The sequence below is a fragment of the Dermacentor silvarum genome, chromosome 1 (genome assembly GCF_013339745.2).
Source record: "Dermacentor silvarum isolate Dsil-2018 chromosome 1, BIME_Dsil_1.4, whole genome shotgun sequence".
NCBI lineage: Eukaryota > Metazoa > Arthropoda > Arachnida > Ixodida > Ixodidae > Dermacentor > Dermacentor silvarum.
The window spans coordinates 161,040,851-161,058,881 of NC_051154.1; the positions used below are offsets into that span (position 1 = coordinate 161,040,851).

Sequence of the window (18,031 nt, forward strand, 5' to 3'; positions counted from 1 at the left end):
GATGTGTATTCGGAGCAGAGAACGTATTACCAGATATTAACATAAGTGGCTTTGTCTTTACGGTTCCCCCAACCGCTTCGCAAACCATTATACATTTGTATTTCCCGGAAGCGGATAACACCCGAAGAAATTAGAAGCAGTTTGAACCTGAATATATAGTCCCATTTTTTCGTTTTGTCGATACACTGCACACCGCATGAAATTAGGCGCGCCAGGAAAGTATTTGCGCATTGCTAGCACATCGAAGCGGCATTGGAGGAGCAATTACTCGCAACTCAGAAGCACCGCGTACTAGAGACCTGAACTTGCTATTGCAAGTCATTCCTTTCAAAGTGTGTTTGTCATGCCATTAGTTCGTTTTCATACTTATTCTTACCATCGTTTGCGCAAACACGCAGGCATGGGGAGGAAATGTTGGCTATTGTGACCAAGGCGTGTGCAAGGCTGTTGAACCTACCGCGGCGTCTACGGCAGCACAAGCGACATCTACAGAGTCATCGACAACACCGGAGCTTCTAGTCGCTTCTTCTGCAGTCACTGCAGTACCGGCGGTTACCGAACAAGATGTTGCGGCAGCACAAACTGGCGAACCTACAGATGCAGCGACAGCAGCTTCCACACAAGCATCAGCGACGGCTGCTCCAGTGGCCAGGCCACCATGGCGACCAGGTGGGTGTTGTCTGCGACGTCATCACGTGGACCTGCAATAAAAAATGAGGGGAAACATTACATGTCATGATCGGCAGGTTGAGTTCTCAATGAAGTTTTAAGCCACAGAAAAAAGAGCGGCGGATGTGACGTCCGAAAAAGCACATTGCATCAGTTGGTACTATAGAACACTTGATAAGCCAGGTGTCGACAGCTCTCGTGATAACTACATCATCAATGCATTCAGTGCACCAATGGATTGTTGCCTCAGGTCACGTAGATTAGTCTTGCGGCAGTTAATGCCTACAAATGTAAATATATCGCAAAATGGTTTTATCAGTTGTAATTTAATGTCTGCCACCTACTTACTGTAGACATAGTATATTTGTGACCCATTGTGGGCACAGTTGAACATTATCTCCAAAATACAGTTTTAGGAAAGTGTTGAATGCTCGTTTGTTTCTATTAAGAGTACACGAAAACAAAAAGAAAATGCGCTGCCGATGTGACTGCTGTCGCGAATTTCTGCTATAAAAAAATTCAAAACGGCGATCTTAGATAAATGATACGAAAATGCGGAAGGATATGTTATTTATATCGAAATACTCAGGCACACAGACAACTACAAAATTAATGCACATATAGGAGGGCACTGGTAGACTCCTGCAAATGTGCTCGTATTTCACGCGGTAAAAATGTTAGTACAGTGAAGTTCTTAAAATGCTTCGGGACATCATCAACGGTGTCTTGAATGTAACTGTCGCAACACCCCGTCATATCTTGTTCTTGTAGCTTGAAAAATCACTAGAATAGTTTTATATTTCGGAAAGCCAGAGTCCGCTCTTGTATAATAATTTCCTTGTCTCTGCAGGTTTCATCGGTGTGAAGTGTGACAGGGCCTACCCGGCTAGAGTGGTAAGGGTGATTGATACTCAAGAAAATACGTACGTCGCCATGTTTCAGAACTGTAAATTCGGTACAATGCGGATGGAACATACGCATTTGTTGACTGTAGAAATTCGCAGTTATATAAAATTGACGTTATGGTTCACAAGCGAAAGTTGACCGCTTGTAGCAATATCTCTGTGATTAATGATGCAGTGCGACTCATAGACTCAAGGAGTGCACAATATAACATTATGCGCTTTTCGGGTTAGGATTCTGGTGCATGGCCATAAATTTTGCAAACACAATTATTTCAGGTTCATGCCTATAAACTTACGACTTTACAGTTCCTAACAGAATGTTTGTTAGATTTTTTTCAATTACAATTAAAGTTCGTCAACTTGGTGCTCAAAACGTTTTAATGACCTGCAGTCAACAGAAGAAAATAGCAGGACCTTTCTAAGCTAGCAGCTAATTTGGACGACAAATTTTAGGAAGCTATAGGACAAGGTAATTCTTAGGCAATAGCGCATGTTAGTGTACCGGTCGTAAATAAGGATGTACCTTTAAAAAGCAATTAATTTAAAACTGCTGGTTTCTTCTTTATTACCAGACCAATGGACGTGTGGCTAAGTGCCGCTTCCTATGTCGAGGCTATCCTTCCTTTGGGATCGGCTTTGAAGAAGATGGAACACCTTGCTGGGTAAAAAAGCTTCACTTTTTTAGATACCGCATGAAACAAGGCTCGAGTACAAACAAAGATATCAATCACATCAAAACATTTTGTCGCCAAATACATCGTTTACTATCCCAAAGCCAGTCAATACGTCAGCCACTATCCAAAATACCGCTACAAGAGGTCACGTTTTCATTAATAATGAAGTGTTATACATATTCCGGATCTTATTTTTCGAACAAAGTTGTTGGGCTGCCTTGTGGAGGCAATCTTGGTTTTAGCAAGCACATTGTTCACAGCGTAGTACTAGCCTCCTAGATATATTCTTGCCGAATTATATATTTCTGGATAATTTCGAATTGCCGTTATGCCAAACGCACCAACTGGCATGAGTGAAAAAAAAAGAAAAACATTGCTCATGAAAATAGCTGCTTAAATTTCGCAAAGCATCTTTTCATAGGGGTAAATTCTTTAGCGGCCCAAATCTTTTTCAGGAATTCAAATTTTTTTACAGTGCCACCTAGTTGTTTAGCCAGTAAACAAGTGTTTACTTTTCCCCTTTAGTCGTCTCGGAAATTATGCCAGATGGCGCTAGTTGCCTAGGGAGCGTTTTTTTCTCATTTTTAAGCAACAGCCTTATAGCCAACATGCCGCTTCCCGCGCTGAACCCTCAATGTTTCAATGGGCGCAAAGGTGTTTAAACTTACACGGAACCTTTTTCGCTTGTAACACGTAGCGCAGGAGTATGTCCTACTGACTGTATTGGAAAACGTACGCTGTGGATCAACGTGGTGCTGTATTATGATATTTATTACGGTGGTCACCTACGCTAACCACCGTGCATGAAAGGGGTATAGGTGGGGTGCCAGATTGTACGAGCGAAATTCACCATAAAATTATATTTTATCATATATAATTTATATATAATTATATATAATATATTTACACACACACACACACAAGTAAATATGACTTCATACACTCGAAACCGGATATATCAAACCCACATACGTAAAACGAATGATTGTATAAATGGAACAGTTGTAAAGCACTTTGAAACTTTCTGTATGAAATTTAATGTGATATATCGGGGTTGGAGTGCGTATATATATATATATATATATATATATATATATATATATATATATACCTCGCCTTCAGTCGTGCATGCTCTCATTTTATAATTTATATATATATATATATATATATATATATATACATTGTTTAATGAGAGCATGCACGACTGAAGGCGAGGTCATTTCACAAAAGAAGCAAGAAAAACCCTCACGGTGTGGTAAAACTGAATACGTGCCCGTCTAAAATATGCCAGCTGCGATTCAGTTTTCGTATATTATTATTGGATTTGCGCAAGCGCCGCAGATTTCACATGTACAAGAAAAATGAGAATGAATGAGCATGCGCGAGGTATTGTCAGGGATTTGTATGAACGATTGGAGTTCGCGGATAACAAAAGGAAGTGCGTGGGCACATGCGAAGGGAAGAGTGCAGCAGACAGAGAGTGCTTTGCACGCGTGCGCGCACTTTGGACCATCTTGCCGCTTTTCGTCGTTAAAATCACTGATATCCCATGTGGCATGCTGCCCCAGGATATTCTAAATTTAGCGACAACTAGCGGCAACGCATTGTTGTTTGTGCCAAGAGAAAGAAAGTATTTGCCCTACGCAATCTGGGAGCTTGGTTTCTCTTTTAAATGCATCGAATCCTTTCAATCGCCCTTCGCGTGAGCAAACTAAGAACACAGCAGCTATCAAATCAATCATCGTCATAACAAAGCCATATCACAGAAATGGCACACCCGGGTGTAAACGGACTTGCCGGTGGAGAACGGTAAACTATTCGCACTAGGTTCGTGTCATCTACCAGCTGCTCCTGACCAAAACCAGGGGGCGTGCTTACGTTGCCCTCCAATAGCGTTACACGGGAGCGAGATCAAAGCCTTTGAATACTTCGGAAGGTCTTGAGGTTTAAGAGGGATAGATGCTCTCGAGACAATAACTCGGCAGGCTCTCCGTTGAAAATTGAAAACATGAGTAATGAAAAGCACGGTGATTAGATTGAGGGTGAGAGAAGCAATTGTACTCGAATTAAGGTTGTGAGACGCAATAAAATGAAGCAATTTGCCATGCTCTATGTTCTGTTGCCATTTCAATCGGCATAGTTGCCTATCAGTTCTTATGTGATTTTTCGCTCTCCAAACACTTCAGGCAGCTTTCTACTATCCCGTTTTCTCCAAACAGTTCGATTATATGTACACTTACCTTTTTCTACACTTATGTTTTCCGAATGTCACAATCTGGTAAATATATGGACGTGAAGGAACAAAGCCGAAATGGTCACAGCTGAAGTCCCAAATAACTGTTAACAATCAGGCATACCTGCCAAAGCTCGCGAATTTTTCGTACAGTTTACGAATTTGGGCCCGTTCTACGATATTATGACTGTTAAGTCTTCTTTTACGAAAAATAAGTTGAATTCGGTAAAATAGTTTAACGGTGTCGAAATTGGATAGTTGCGAGATTACAAAAACTTAATGCAAAAAGAAATTTTTATGGAACTTGCGCTGCTTTCCTGTGGCAGCGCCAGGCGCCATATACTAGAAAGCTACTTAATTGGTTCATGCAAGTTGATTTAGACAAGTTTTTGAAACAGGAAAAATTCGCGTCAGCTTGGTCACTGCAACGGTGACGTAAAAACTTTGTTTTGTTTCTCAGCCTGCGCTGTATCAACTTTGCTGCGACAGTGCAAAAGGTTGCGTGTGTATGCAACAGATGTTCTGCACTGAGGGCGAAATTCGTAAAAATAAGTGCTCAACCCTCCCCTTAGTCTGCCGGATATTTACGAATTTTACTGCTCACAGATTGGCCGGCACGTGTACGACACAGAACGCTTGTGCTAATGGGATATTCCTTTAAAATATGTTCTAGCGCACCCCCTCCTCCACCAGGTCTGTGGAATTTTTGAGAATTTGAATGTTCACAGGTTGGCAGTTATGCTTTCAGGTGTACAAATATGCATTCTGTATTCTAATGCACTAATGCGGTTTAGCAGTGTCGGCTAATTTGCTTTCAATATTTTCTCTTATGCTTTGTTTCCCGCGTTCGGTTCATTTTAGGAGGGCTTGTGATTGGCGATATTAAGGATTTGCCAGCTGTCTTATGTTACCTAGTTTTACATGCATCAACCACCGGCACAATTCACGGTTTTCTGATTGGTTCAACTAATCTATTTCTACTTACGCTTCACACTAATGGCGTTAGGTGGTTCGAAATGGTCATTATGTATAACATAAAGCAGGACGTGCCAGATTACCCAAACATTGATAAGAGCAAACGTTTCATTGTGATTTTGACGGCTTGATTGTGGATATTGGAGTTAATTCTGATTTTTGATAATTACAGAGAAAGAAGACACTAGAAGGCGTGTGCTCTGACGGCAAGTGCCAGCCCGTTCCTCTGACCACAGCAGCAACAACAGTTCAGGAAAAAAGCACTACTACCGTCTCCACCACACAGACAGACACAGTTACTGCCACCGGAGCAGACGAACAATCTACAACTCAGGTGGCTGCAGCCACAGAAGACGTAGAAACCTTATCAACGTCCACAACCCGTGTAGTTGAAGAAGGTGATTACACGAACACTGACCAGGGTATCATCGTTAACGCAGCTGAAAGCACAACAGCAAATTCTGAATTCGGGACAACCGAAGAGCCGGCGAGCTCCTCTGACGGGCAGGCCACGACAGTGAACTCAGGACCATGGGCCGAAGGTGAAGCGCGCACGGAAGAGAACGTTAGTGAACCGGCACCAACTGCCGAGACAGCAGTACCGGGGGCGACCGAGAACAACAGAGGTCACTCAGTAGAGGAAGTGACGACTACTCAGCAGCAAACAACGGGTGAATCACTGCACGAAGGCACGGCTGTACCAGAAGATTCAACAGATATTGTGGGAAGTGAGCAAGCTGGTACACCGTCAGGCGATGAAGTGACAACACAAAGTGAAAGAAAAGTTGACGGAGAGCAAGACACTACTGCCGCTGGCCATGCTGCCGGTGAGGGCGAGGAAGGGTCCGGTAACATCGAAGGAGTGTCTGTATCCGAAGTGACAGGTCCGGAGGCGACAACAACGACGAGCAGTAGTATTGAGGAAGCTGTGGCTGTAGTTTCAGAAAGTGACGCCATCATTGTTGACCCGTCCTCTCAGTCAGCATCCGAAGGTAGCGCTGTTGAACTGGAAACCGAAGTGCCGCAAACAAGTCAGGCACCCATCACGACCACAGGTTTGGCAGCTGGTTCAAAAGGAGGAGTTGATGCTGATGATGCCAGTTCACCCACCGAGACGGAGCTTTCGGCACAAAGCTCAACGTCAGTGGTAACTGAAGGTGTTTTCGAAGAAGTTACTGAAACAACCAATCTTGAGAAAAACGTTGAAGTTGACGTAACGGTAACCGCTCAGGAGAATCCCAGCACTACTCCTGCTCACGAAGATGAAGATGCCGGTCACGCAGTGACAGAAGTAGTGTCTAGCCAGCCAGATGACGATGAACATGCCACAGCAACTTCACATGCAGTCATTTCTGATATTCAACAGGAAGTGACTGAAGGCGTCATTTTAACAACCACAGGCGGGGCCACGGAAGCAACGACAGCTGTGGGTGAAACAGCAACTGCTAAAGTTATCACAGTTGTCACTCGCAAAGAAATCGTCCGTCCCGTAGGGTCAGATGCCGATCAGTCAGACGTTACTGTGGTAGACTCCACTCGTAGCACCTACGTAGAAACATTGCCCGTATCAGAACTCAACGAAACGGTTGCATCTAACACAGCAGAATCCGTTGTTTCAGTGTCCAGCGACAATCCTGGCTTAGCTACAGATGAAAGCAATGCAGGGGCTGCAGCTAGCTCTACAGACGGTGTATTAGTCAGTGAACCTGAAGCTGTGGCCACAACGGCTTCTGCCGTTGAAGTAGCCCAGACAGAGCAGGTTGCGACTGAACTACCCGAAACAAAAGCAGCGCCAGTTATTGATGAGACCACTGAAGGAACGACAGCAACGGACGAATCAGCAACTGTTAAAATTATCACAACCAATACTCAAAAGGAAATCACTCGGCCGATAGACGGCGAAGCTAGCCAACCAGAAGAAACTTCAGTGGACACAAAGCGTACCACATCCGTGGAGGAATTACCTGTTTCAGAAGTAGATCAAACAAGTGCTTCTGATCCCACAGGTTCTGCCGTGGCTGAAACCAGCGAAAGCGTAAGTGATAGTCCAGACAACACGGGTACAGCTGCTGCTGTATCCGGCGAGCCTACGGCTGGGGCCACAAGTTCCACAGAAGTGTCTCAGGTTCTGCAGGATGCCACTGAAGTAAGCTCTGTGGTCGTTGCAAACGAAGCCTCTGAGAGCACGACAGCTGCTGCTGCTGCTGAGCCAGCCACTGTAAAGGTTATAACAACTATCACTCACAAGGAGATTGTTCGTCCAGTTTACTCAGGACGACTCTCAGTCTGACGCTAGTGTGGTCGACACCTCCAAAACCACCTCAGTAGAGACATTGCCCGCATCACAATTCGAAGAAGCTAACAAGTCTAGCCCTGCCGAATCAGAAGCTGCCTCTCCCAGTGAGACCAGCGTTCCATCCGACGATGACACGGCAGCTAGTGACGCAGTAAGCAGCAGACCATCGATAGTCATTACTGATTTCGTACAAAAAACAGCGTCTTCTTCAAAGGAGTCGGTTACGGCACCTAGCACAGAGGAGCAGGCCACCGCCGTGCCCTAAATTCCCAGTACACTGAGCATAGAGTCTGAAAATCTCACATAATGACAATTGGGACTCGGCGCTACATTGAGGTGCACCAAGACTAGAAGCATTCCCTATGCACCCATCGGGACGGCAGCAAAATCAGTTGCATTCAGTGGCTTCCTTGGTCTACACTGAATGAAATCACACGTCCATTTCTTTCGTAAAATGCGTTACTGGAATAAAGGTCTGAATGGTAATAATTATATGTGCTTCACTTGTTACATAATAGACAAAGATCACGAGGGGTAGGTCAAACACAAGCTTTCTAATGTCATTTTTGCAGTTTTTTAATCATTTCAGCACTTTGCAAGGAAAATGATAATACCAAATGTGCGCATTCTGTGCTCGTGGTCGGCGGAGCAATATCACACTCAAGCAGGATTCGGCAAAACAAGCCTACAATTGTATGATATTTATCACTTTCTCGACATCGACAGAGGTAGAGCTTCGTGTCGAATGCGTTCGTTGATACTGAGAAGTGAAGAAAGTTAGGACAATGTGGAGAAAGAATGTAAGCATGCACGATGATAAGTCTCGCCGGAACATTATATGTTGCTTGCACATAAATATGTAGGGACGTAAGCGAAAGCAGCAATCAAAAATGAAATGTGTCATGCAAAATAAAAATATATTCGTTACAACTCTAAGAGACTTCCAGTTCTTTTTGCAGCTGTATAGCGATATCCTAAATTGCGTGTAAACTTTATACTGCGCATTTACTTTAGACAAACACAGGGAGTGACATCTTCTCAGAAACTTGGACCATTACTCTACATGCATCAGGAAAACATCGCGACAATGTATTGTAACATTATCAGAGCAACGGCAATGATCGTGAAACCTTCGCACATTGAGAATCACGTAAATTTTTCAGGCAAGTCGGCATCAGTTATTCTGGTTTGTCTAAGAAAGTAGTGAACGCATTCGATTCTTTACGACATAGATATTGTTGCCACCGAAACACTGAAAAGAATGGACGCAGTCCAAATGGTGCACAACCATGATTCATATATATATGCTGTGTTGATGCGTTCGCACTTGCACCTTAGGAAACATGTCTTCGTTGCAAGTCTCAGAGAGAAAACACGTCCGCTGTCTTGGTATTTAGTGTGTGAGCTATGAGCTATACAACGAATAAACCAAACCAGTGAAATTCGAAGTAGATGTTAACTTAATCTTGGAAAAAAATAATGAATTCTGAGGTTTGACATTCCAATAACCCCGATCTCACTATGAAGCATGCGGAATTGGGGGACTCAGGTTGAATTTTGACAACTTGTGGCTCTTTAACGCGCACTCAATGCATGGTACACGGTCGTTTCCGCATTTGCCTCCATCATAATGGTGCATTTCGATGAGGTCAAAATGCGAAAACGCCTGCAGCCGGGATTTGGTCCGGCAGCTTTGTGCTTAGCAGCGTTATGCCAAAGCCACTCAGAAAGCCGCTGCGGGTATTCAATTTGGAGTGTCCTCATGTTCAAATTGTGGTTTCGGCACAGAAAACGTCAGAATTCAATTCAATTTATGGAAACTATTTTATAAGAAGCCAACTTACAAAAAAACTTTCAACGTAAGATGCAACAGACTTGTAAAGTAATACGGCTGTCTTTCATTACCAGTTTAGTGGGTGCTTGACTTAGAGAAATTACTTCTGCGGAAGCCGCAATGTTGAGGGAGGCTCAAGAAATAGAAAACTGTCCTACAGCTAATGGTATCACAAAGGTATACGGGAAACCAGTGCAGGTGTGAAATTACAATTTGTCTTTCATGATGTATCGCTAAGTATGTACCAAACTTTCAAGAAATGTGGTACTTCATCGGCGGTACAAATAAACAAAAAAACATATCGTTCAGTGTCCTCCGCACTTTCCTGAGGACAACGCAATTTCACAAATAACTTTTAACAAGGCTAGGATAATTTGTAAAAGAACATTTCAGCAAGTGCTGAAGCTGGACATATTGTTAGCGAAGTTTGTTGGCTAATGACAAAAAACGTACACGTAATGCACATACATACATACATACATACATACAAACATACAAACATACAAACGTACATACATGCATACATACATACATACATACATACATACATACATACATACATACATACATACATACATACATACATACATACATACATACATACATTGTTGGGACTCGGGTAGCGTTTAGGCCAGTGATCCTTCAGCCGAAGGGATGAGTACGTCCGGGAGTAAGAGCGAGAGAAAAAAGAGTTTATTCTACATATTTACAGTGGCTCCAAATATGGAAGCCCACACTATGGGAGAGCACTTTGAAAGTCTCAGCTCACTACATGTCTGAGCACATATCAGAACACGCCAGGACACACCACTGCACTCAAGGTGTCTCCTTATAAAACATCGGTCTTCCCTAGTTAACCCGACTAGGGAATCAGATGACCTTGATGGGGCCAATCAGACGAGTCGTATTGTTCGCTGAACTCCGCCTCTAATGTTGCACTTTCGAAGCAAGGATGAGGCAACCCGGAAACAGGGAAATTTGGCAACACATTCCTTCCACGAAAGTCGGTGGCTTAGTTCCTTGCCCTCCGACGGTCATGTTGCCAGGGTCGAGAGAATGGCCTTCGTGCTAATCCCCGCTTCTAACGAAGGGTGGCGGTTGTGGTCGGTCGCTTCTAAGTGAGCTTCTTTGTCATCGCGTCACTGCCGGTGTTGGGCCGCGTAGCCAGGTTGGCGGCCGCTGATGAAGGGGGTGGTATCGGGGGAAGCACCCACAGAATGCACACTGTCCAGTTGGGGCGCTTGTTTGCCCGTCTAGTCGGTGTCGGGCACTGTCGCCGTCTGGGCAACTATGAGGAAAGGGCCTGCCTCGATGGGAAACAATCAAAGAATGCTCCCGGTCGATTCGGGACGCAATAACATACATACATACATACATACACACATAAATACACACACACATACATACATACATACATACATACATACATACATACATACATACATACATACATACATACATATATAGATGCATGCATGCGTACATAGCACCGGGAGGTACCGGAATAATGGTAACACCTTAAACACTAAGTCAACTGTCCTCCACAATTATTATTCACATAGGGTCTACACATCTGTTCTGGCTATCGTCACCCTATAGAGAATTATTTTTATGCTTTAGCATTCTTATGTAATATGCTCACTTTCCGGGGGCTATGTTTGCATCTAAGTTTGGTGTCTATGATTATTTGTACCTCACCGTTTTGCCGCCTACCAGTGTCCCTCCCGGAGTCCATGGCAGAATGCGTAGCGTATCGGGCTGGATTGCTGAGCGAATAAGGTTCGAAACCAAGTGGCTGAGAAACTTTGGTCTCTGAGTATGTGGAAATATGAACCTATGTGCCACTTTTCAACACACCTCTTTCACGCCGACATCGGGTACTGCGGTTCGAAGAAACCCTGTGAAGTCGATTTGGAGCACTTTGTATGGGTCACTCAGTCTGTGCTGGTCTTCAATGTAACTCACTGATGCCATCCTGGTTCACTGGAAATATGCGAGTAGTGCCGCTCTTTAAATAACGTATTTGACGCCCACTAGGGTAACTACATGTGTGCAACTACGAATGCGCCGCTCCAAAAAGACCAAAAATATCACTTCAATTTGTCCGACGTTGATCGGAATCGAACACACATCACAGGGGTTCCTCAAGGGCAGCTACCTTCCGCATAAGCAGGCTGTGCCACAAATGCACTGTGTATGAACCCCTTTTCGATGATGGCATTTCACGCCAACGCTTGAGCGAGCTGCGCTGTTAAAGCACTGGGTATGTGCCGGTGTATAATGACACTCTCGCCAGCTTCGGTCTCTGAGTATATGTCATGGAGTGTGTGGCAAGCAAGGGACCAATTTTGAGTGCTTGCAGGCACCAGTCATACGTGAACCGCTCCACATTGCCACAAGATGGGGGAGCGTGAGATGCGTTTTGCCTCAATTTTCTTTTATTGCGATAGCAATTATATGGACACTCAAAAGCAGATTTCTGCCGTCGGCGTCGCCGTCGCCGTCGCCGTGAGGTTCCGTATGACGTCAATGGAGATGAAATCGTCGCCGCGCGCCGAACGCTGTATGTGCGAGTGAAAGGGCGCGAGGGGCGCGCGCTTTCACGGGGAGTGAACGCACGGCGGAGAACAAACGCGCGTTCTGTGCCGTGCTCCCTTAAGGGCTGCAGAAGTAGGCGTCTCTTTCCTCCTTTACAATCACCATATATGTAGAGCAAACGCACCTTCTTCCGACGCGCGAGAGGCCGTGGGGGAGGGGGGGAGGGAAGGGAGGCGACGTTTAACTGCGGCACCAAGTGCCTATTTATATAAGAGGCTCCGGCAACAGTCACCAACGCGACACGCATTTTGAGCCAACGCGGGCAAAACGCCGACGGCGTCGACAGCAGTTCTGCGTGTTGCCGGTGCTGCTGCATGTCCAAGTTTATACAGCTGTTAAAGCTAATATCATTAATCTGTATAGCTCTCTACAAATTGGCTATCGCAATTGATGCTTCGCCTTTTAGGTGACACTGCGACAACTTTTTTAGGCATATTGGACTGTGTATTTCATTATAGATAACTCCCCGTTTCTACTTCAAGGATTTCCGTTTTTTTATTGGAGTGGTAATATGCTTGCTTCTGGTGCAAAAGAGCAGAAAATACAGAAAGCTACTAAATTTAGACTATTCTCGTGGAATGGCCACTCGAACAAAACGTCGGCAGTGCTCTTGGCTTCAAAGACCAGTGGGTACACACTTGCTTTCTTTGCGCTCCAGAGCCCTGTATAGAAACGTTATTCAGCCATGCTTGCTTGATTCCGGTGGAAACTTGTGTTAGCCCAAGTCGACATACTTTCCTGAGTTCGGTTCTCAGCAGTTTCTTGGCATACTCCCATATGGAAGAAGATGAAAGATTCAGTGTGAATGCCGTCTTTGTAAGAAGCTTATCCTTTCTCCAGCAGGCGTTTTCCTCCTGGCAGCGCGCGCGGTGTTACGTAGTGGTGTCCCGACTACTGGGGCCTTGGCAGATGGTGCTGTAAACACCACGCTCCTGCCTTTGTCCGTACTCGAGCAGGTGAAGGCAGCAGCCGTGGTACGGGCACAGTGTTTCGGCGGGTGCTTTCAGACGCAATCGGACAACCACTCAACCGGAAAATTAGTCTCATTCTACTGCAGTACTAGGAAGCTGACAGGTGTACGTGCGGTCGCATAAAACGTTCGTACAACTTGCGCGCTTTGCATTTGGTGCGAGGTTTGAAAACATAATCTGCTTCTGGGGCAAAAGTGCAGAAAATACAGAAAGCTACTCAATTTAGACTATCCTCGTGGAATGGCTACTCGGTCAAAACGTCGGCAGTGCTCGTGGCCTCAAAGGCCAGTGGGTACCCACCTGCTTTCTTTGCACTCCAGAGCCCTGTGTAGAAACGTTAGTCAGCCATGCTTGCCTGGTTCCTTTGGAAATTCGTTTTAGCCCAAGCACTAATCAGGTTTCATGAAGCGTTAAAGTCCAAGAGCCAAAGAAGAGGTGTCACCATCGCACAAATATGTCATTGTGTAGCGAGCCAAAACATAGCATGCCCTACGCAGGGGCGGAAGATTCTGTATTACGTTGGCAAGACAAAGCTTGCCGCAGCTTAACCTGCACTATCTAGAACTTGTTTACATTTGGTGCGGGGTTGCGAAATAGAGCATGTCCTACGCAGGCTCTCAAGTTGCTGTAGTATGGTGACAAAAGAAAGCTTTCCGCAACTCAGCTGACGCTGTCAAGAGCTTGTTTGCATTTGGTGCGAGGTTCCAAAACATAGCATGAACTGCGCAGGCCCGGAAGATGCTGCAGTATACGGGGGCAAGACAAAGCTTGCCGCAGCTTAGCTTGCACTGTTTATAACTTATCAAATTTCAATCACTGTTGCGCAATGCAGTAGATCGTGGTTAAGAAAGTTGTGGAGTGGGAGAGGGAGAAGGCAAAATCTGAGCGTCGACGTAGGGCCAATACGAACGTAGAGCAGAAACTTATAGCGAATGAAGTGGCACGTTAGTCAAAAACTCACATCATTGGTCCAAACACTAATCAGGTATCATGAAGCGGTAAAGTCCAAAAGCCAAGGAACTGGTGTCACCGTCGCACGAATAGGTCATTGCGTGGTGAGCCAGATTTACTTATAGCTATCGTTCTTCAGGAAAAAACTCGTCTTGTCTTTCATATTCCAGTCTTAAAAAAGCCAAATTTACATTGCCACTGACCTCCCTAATAAAGTCTATGTCGCTGTCCCAGAACGAATTGCAGCGCTGCATGGAGTTCATAAGCTGACACCTTTCTTGCTGGTGGAGCAAGTCGTAAATTTTGCACAGCTGCTGTCATCTTCACAGATTCACACGGCGTAGTAGTGGAATCGCAAGCTGTGTTGAGGAGTCCTAACACTTTCTAGGTGGATGAGAGCGCAACGGGCAGCCCTTGTTTCGCTCCGTAGAAGGCTATAAGAGAAAGAGCACCAGCGTAGCCTTCTGACGCCATGTAATGCAGCTTGCCCGTAAGGTTTCGATATGTGCAAGCATAATTGTGTATTTCATATCTATTCGCTTACATGCAATCTCGTAAAGCGAAGAAACAATTTTGCGCCCATTGCAGTGACAGTATTTTCGCGTCTGCGCAAGATCAGGACGGCATTTGGTCTGGGACATGAGTGACATCTTACAGAAAGCATGAAGACGCCATGTATTTCGTTTCCGTGCCCCAACACGAAAGACTACAACTTGGTGATAGCGTAATGCAGGCGAAAAACGGGCAGAGATAACAATTTGCCGGAGAGCTTTATCATAACGACTTTTGTGACTTTGAGGCGGCAAATGCATTCTTTCTTCCAGATGGCAGCCAAATAGTCTATTTGTCCAGCCAGTCTATCCACTGGCAGCTTTCAGATGGCAACCGTTCTCTTCTCTGGCAGTACGGAGCAAGTCATGGTTTGCGGCACTCTTCTGACACTAGCAGTCTGTGTGTTCATGGCTTCTGCAAGTAAGCACGTAAAGTACTATTCACTTTTAAATATTGGATTCAGTCTGTAGAGTGCTGGTTTATTTAGTAAAGCGTTGTCATGGTTTGTAGCGCCAAATAGCGCAGTGAATAAGTAGCAAAGTGATCGTTCTGTACGATTTACTTATTTACTCTTGTGTCATTTTCAACAGGCCGTAAAGAACGGACTATTCCTTTCCGTTCCTTCCAAACAGGCTATGAACAACGAAGATAAGTCAATGACTACGATTTTAACATTCACCTTTGGCAAGATATCCCGTAGGCTGGAGCGATAGAGCAGTTGGAGGTGTGGTATATAGCGAAGAATTGCGCGTAACCATTATTGCGACTTCCTGAGAGCAAATTTTCCTCCAGCGGACTGCATAAGAGAAAAGCAAAATTTGGCGGTGGGTAACGACGCACTCGAGAGATACGAATATCGTGGCAGCCGCGTCGGAAGCTTCATTTTCGTTTGTGGTTATTCATGCGTTCGGATCCCACGCGACATGTAATCATCATCATCATCAGCCTATATTTAATGTCCACTGCAGGACGAAGGCCTTTCCCTGCGATCTCCAATTACCCCTGTCTTGCTCTAGCGTATTCCAACTTGCGCCTGCAAATTTCCTAATTTCATCATCGCATCTGGTTTTCTGCCGACCTCGACTGCGCTTCCCTTCTCTTGGTACCCATTCCGTAACCCTAATGGTCCACCGGTTCTCCATCCAACGCATTACATGGCCTGCCCAGCTCCATTTCTTCCGCTTAATGTCAACTAGAATATCGGCTATCCCCATTTGTTCTCTGATCCACACCGCTCTCTTCCTGTCTCTTAACGTTACTCCTAAGATTTTTCGTTCCATCGCCCTTTGTGCGGTCCTTAACTTGTTCTCGAGCTTCTTTGTTAACCTCCAAGTTTCTGCCCAATATGTTAGCACCGGTAGAATGCAATGATTGTACACTTTTCTTTTCAACGACAGTGGTAAGCTCCCAGCAAGGATTTGACAATGCCTGTCGTATGCACTCCAACCCAATTTTATTCTTCTGTAAATTTCTTTCTCGTGATCAGGGTCCCCTGTGAGTAATTGACCTAGATAAACGTACTCCTTTACAGACTCTAGAGGCTGACTGGCGATCCTGAATTCTTGTTCCCTTGTGAGGCTATTGAACATTATATGTTTGTCTTCTGCATATTCATGTTCAACCCAATTCTTACACTTTCTCGATTAAGGTCCTCAATCATTTGCTGTAATTCGTCTCCATTGTTGCTGAATAGGACAGTGTCATCTGCAAACCGAAGGTTGCTGAGATATTCGCCGTTGATCGTCACTCCTAAGCCTTCGTAGTCTAAGAGCCTGAATACTTCTAAGCATGCAGTGAATAGCATCGGAGAGATTGTGTCCCCAACACTCTTAACGTATCTTGCTTATATCGACTGCTTATCGGTTGATGTTTCCATGCACTATAAATTCAAGCGTTCTGGAAGGTGTACGTTTCCTAAGGGTCTGACTGGGTAATCCCTTCGTGTTCCATTAGGATCTGCTTAGTGATCTCCGGGTTTTTGCTGCAACATACACATGCCTCGTGTTGTGGTGAATATTTGCTCCGGTATGTTTTTGTCTTTATGCAACCAGCTCGAGCATCAAATAACAAGGGAATGCTCTTTCTGTTATCGCACAGATTGCCTCTTTTTAATTTCTTTCTTCTCATTCTTTTTAGTCTCCATGATCCTTTTGCTTCCATTTTTTGCATCCAATTTGCCGTTTCGGTTTCTCTCACTTTATTTATTATGACTCCTAGTCGACTATTTACAATTTCAATTACCCTGTACTTAGTTTCCACCTTTCTTGACCTCTTCCAACATTCTGTGTCGACGCTTTTCAGTTACAGATACTTGTGCACTTTAGCCGCTTCCATACATGTTCCCGAGACTTCCTTCAACATTACTTTCGCTCTTCGCTTCGCTGACATTAAAAGAGGCCCAACCCACGTAACCATGCACTGCCTCGTTTGTGGTTTCATCCTGGGCTCCCAAAGCCAGCCGGGCTCCCAATCTTCGGTTAATTTCAAACCCTGACAAGACATCTGATTTGAAGCACAGAATGGCATTTGCGAATGCTAGCGCTGGCACCATTACCTCTTTCCAGATTCCACGCACCACCTCATATTTTTTTGGTGGCGCCAAAGTGTTTTATGTTTAATTATAGCTGCAATCCGCTTCCGCGTTATTTTCAGATTATTTTGGTGGGTGCTTGAGTAAGTCTTTCGTTTGTTTACGTATATACAGATGTATTTATATTGCTTCACTTTGGGAATGACTTGCTGCTGTATTGACACCACGTAATCACTCGTCTCTTCCGTAAATATCATAATTCCCTACCTCTTCGTGCTAAACTTAAGACCAAGCTTTCTCGCTCAGTTACCACAGATATTCGCAAGTATTCCTAAACATCTTGCATTGTCTGCTAGTAGGTGTGTGTCGTCCGCATAAATCAGCTCGGGGACTTTCTATTGCACCATTTGTTCATTACGAATGTAGGATAAATCAAACTCAAATTCACTCTTTTGCAGTCGTCTTTCTATGCACTTAACATAAAGCGTGAACAAGAATGGAGAAAATCCTTGCTTCAGTCCTTGCTGAACTCCCACCCCTTAATTACATTTTCTGCCTTCCAATACAATTTGTACGCAGTTGGCTCTACATACAGCGTGTGTCAGCGAACACTTTCAAAAATTTTAAAGGTTGCCTGTGGCAGGTACTACAATTCTAGTTCATGAGTTGGTCTATTCTAAGAGACGGCCATTACTTGCACAAAAATTGAAAGGCATAATGAATTAATTCATTATGCCTTTCATTAAAAATCCCAAAGGTGAGTTAATGTGGTGCAGGGTGAAAATATGGCATGGCAACAGAACAAGGACGAAAGATGAAACTTATTTCGCAAAAAAGTACCTC

The 18,031-nt window shown here is 44.5% G+C and overlaps 1 protein-coding gene across 1 annotated transcript; it reads left to right on the plus strand.

Annotated features, from left to right (window-relative positions):
* Positions 1–564: 564 nt before the first annotated feature.
* LOC119432854 (mucin-22-like) lies at positions 565–7,746 on the plus strand. Its single transcript, XM_049672307.1, has 2 exons — positions 565–669; positions 5,629–7,746. The coding sequence occupies exons 1-2, from the start codon at positions 565–567 to the stop codon at positions 7,744–7,746; spliced, it is 2,223 nt and encodes a 740-aa protein (XP_049528264.1).
* The last annotated feature ends 10,285 nt before the right edge of the window (positions 7,747–18,031 follow it).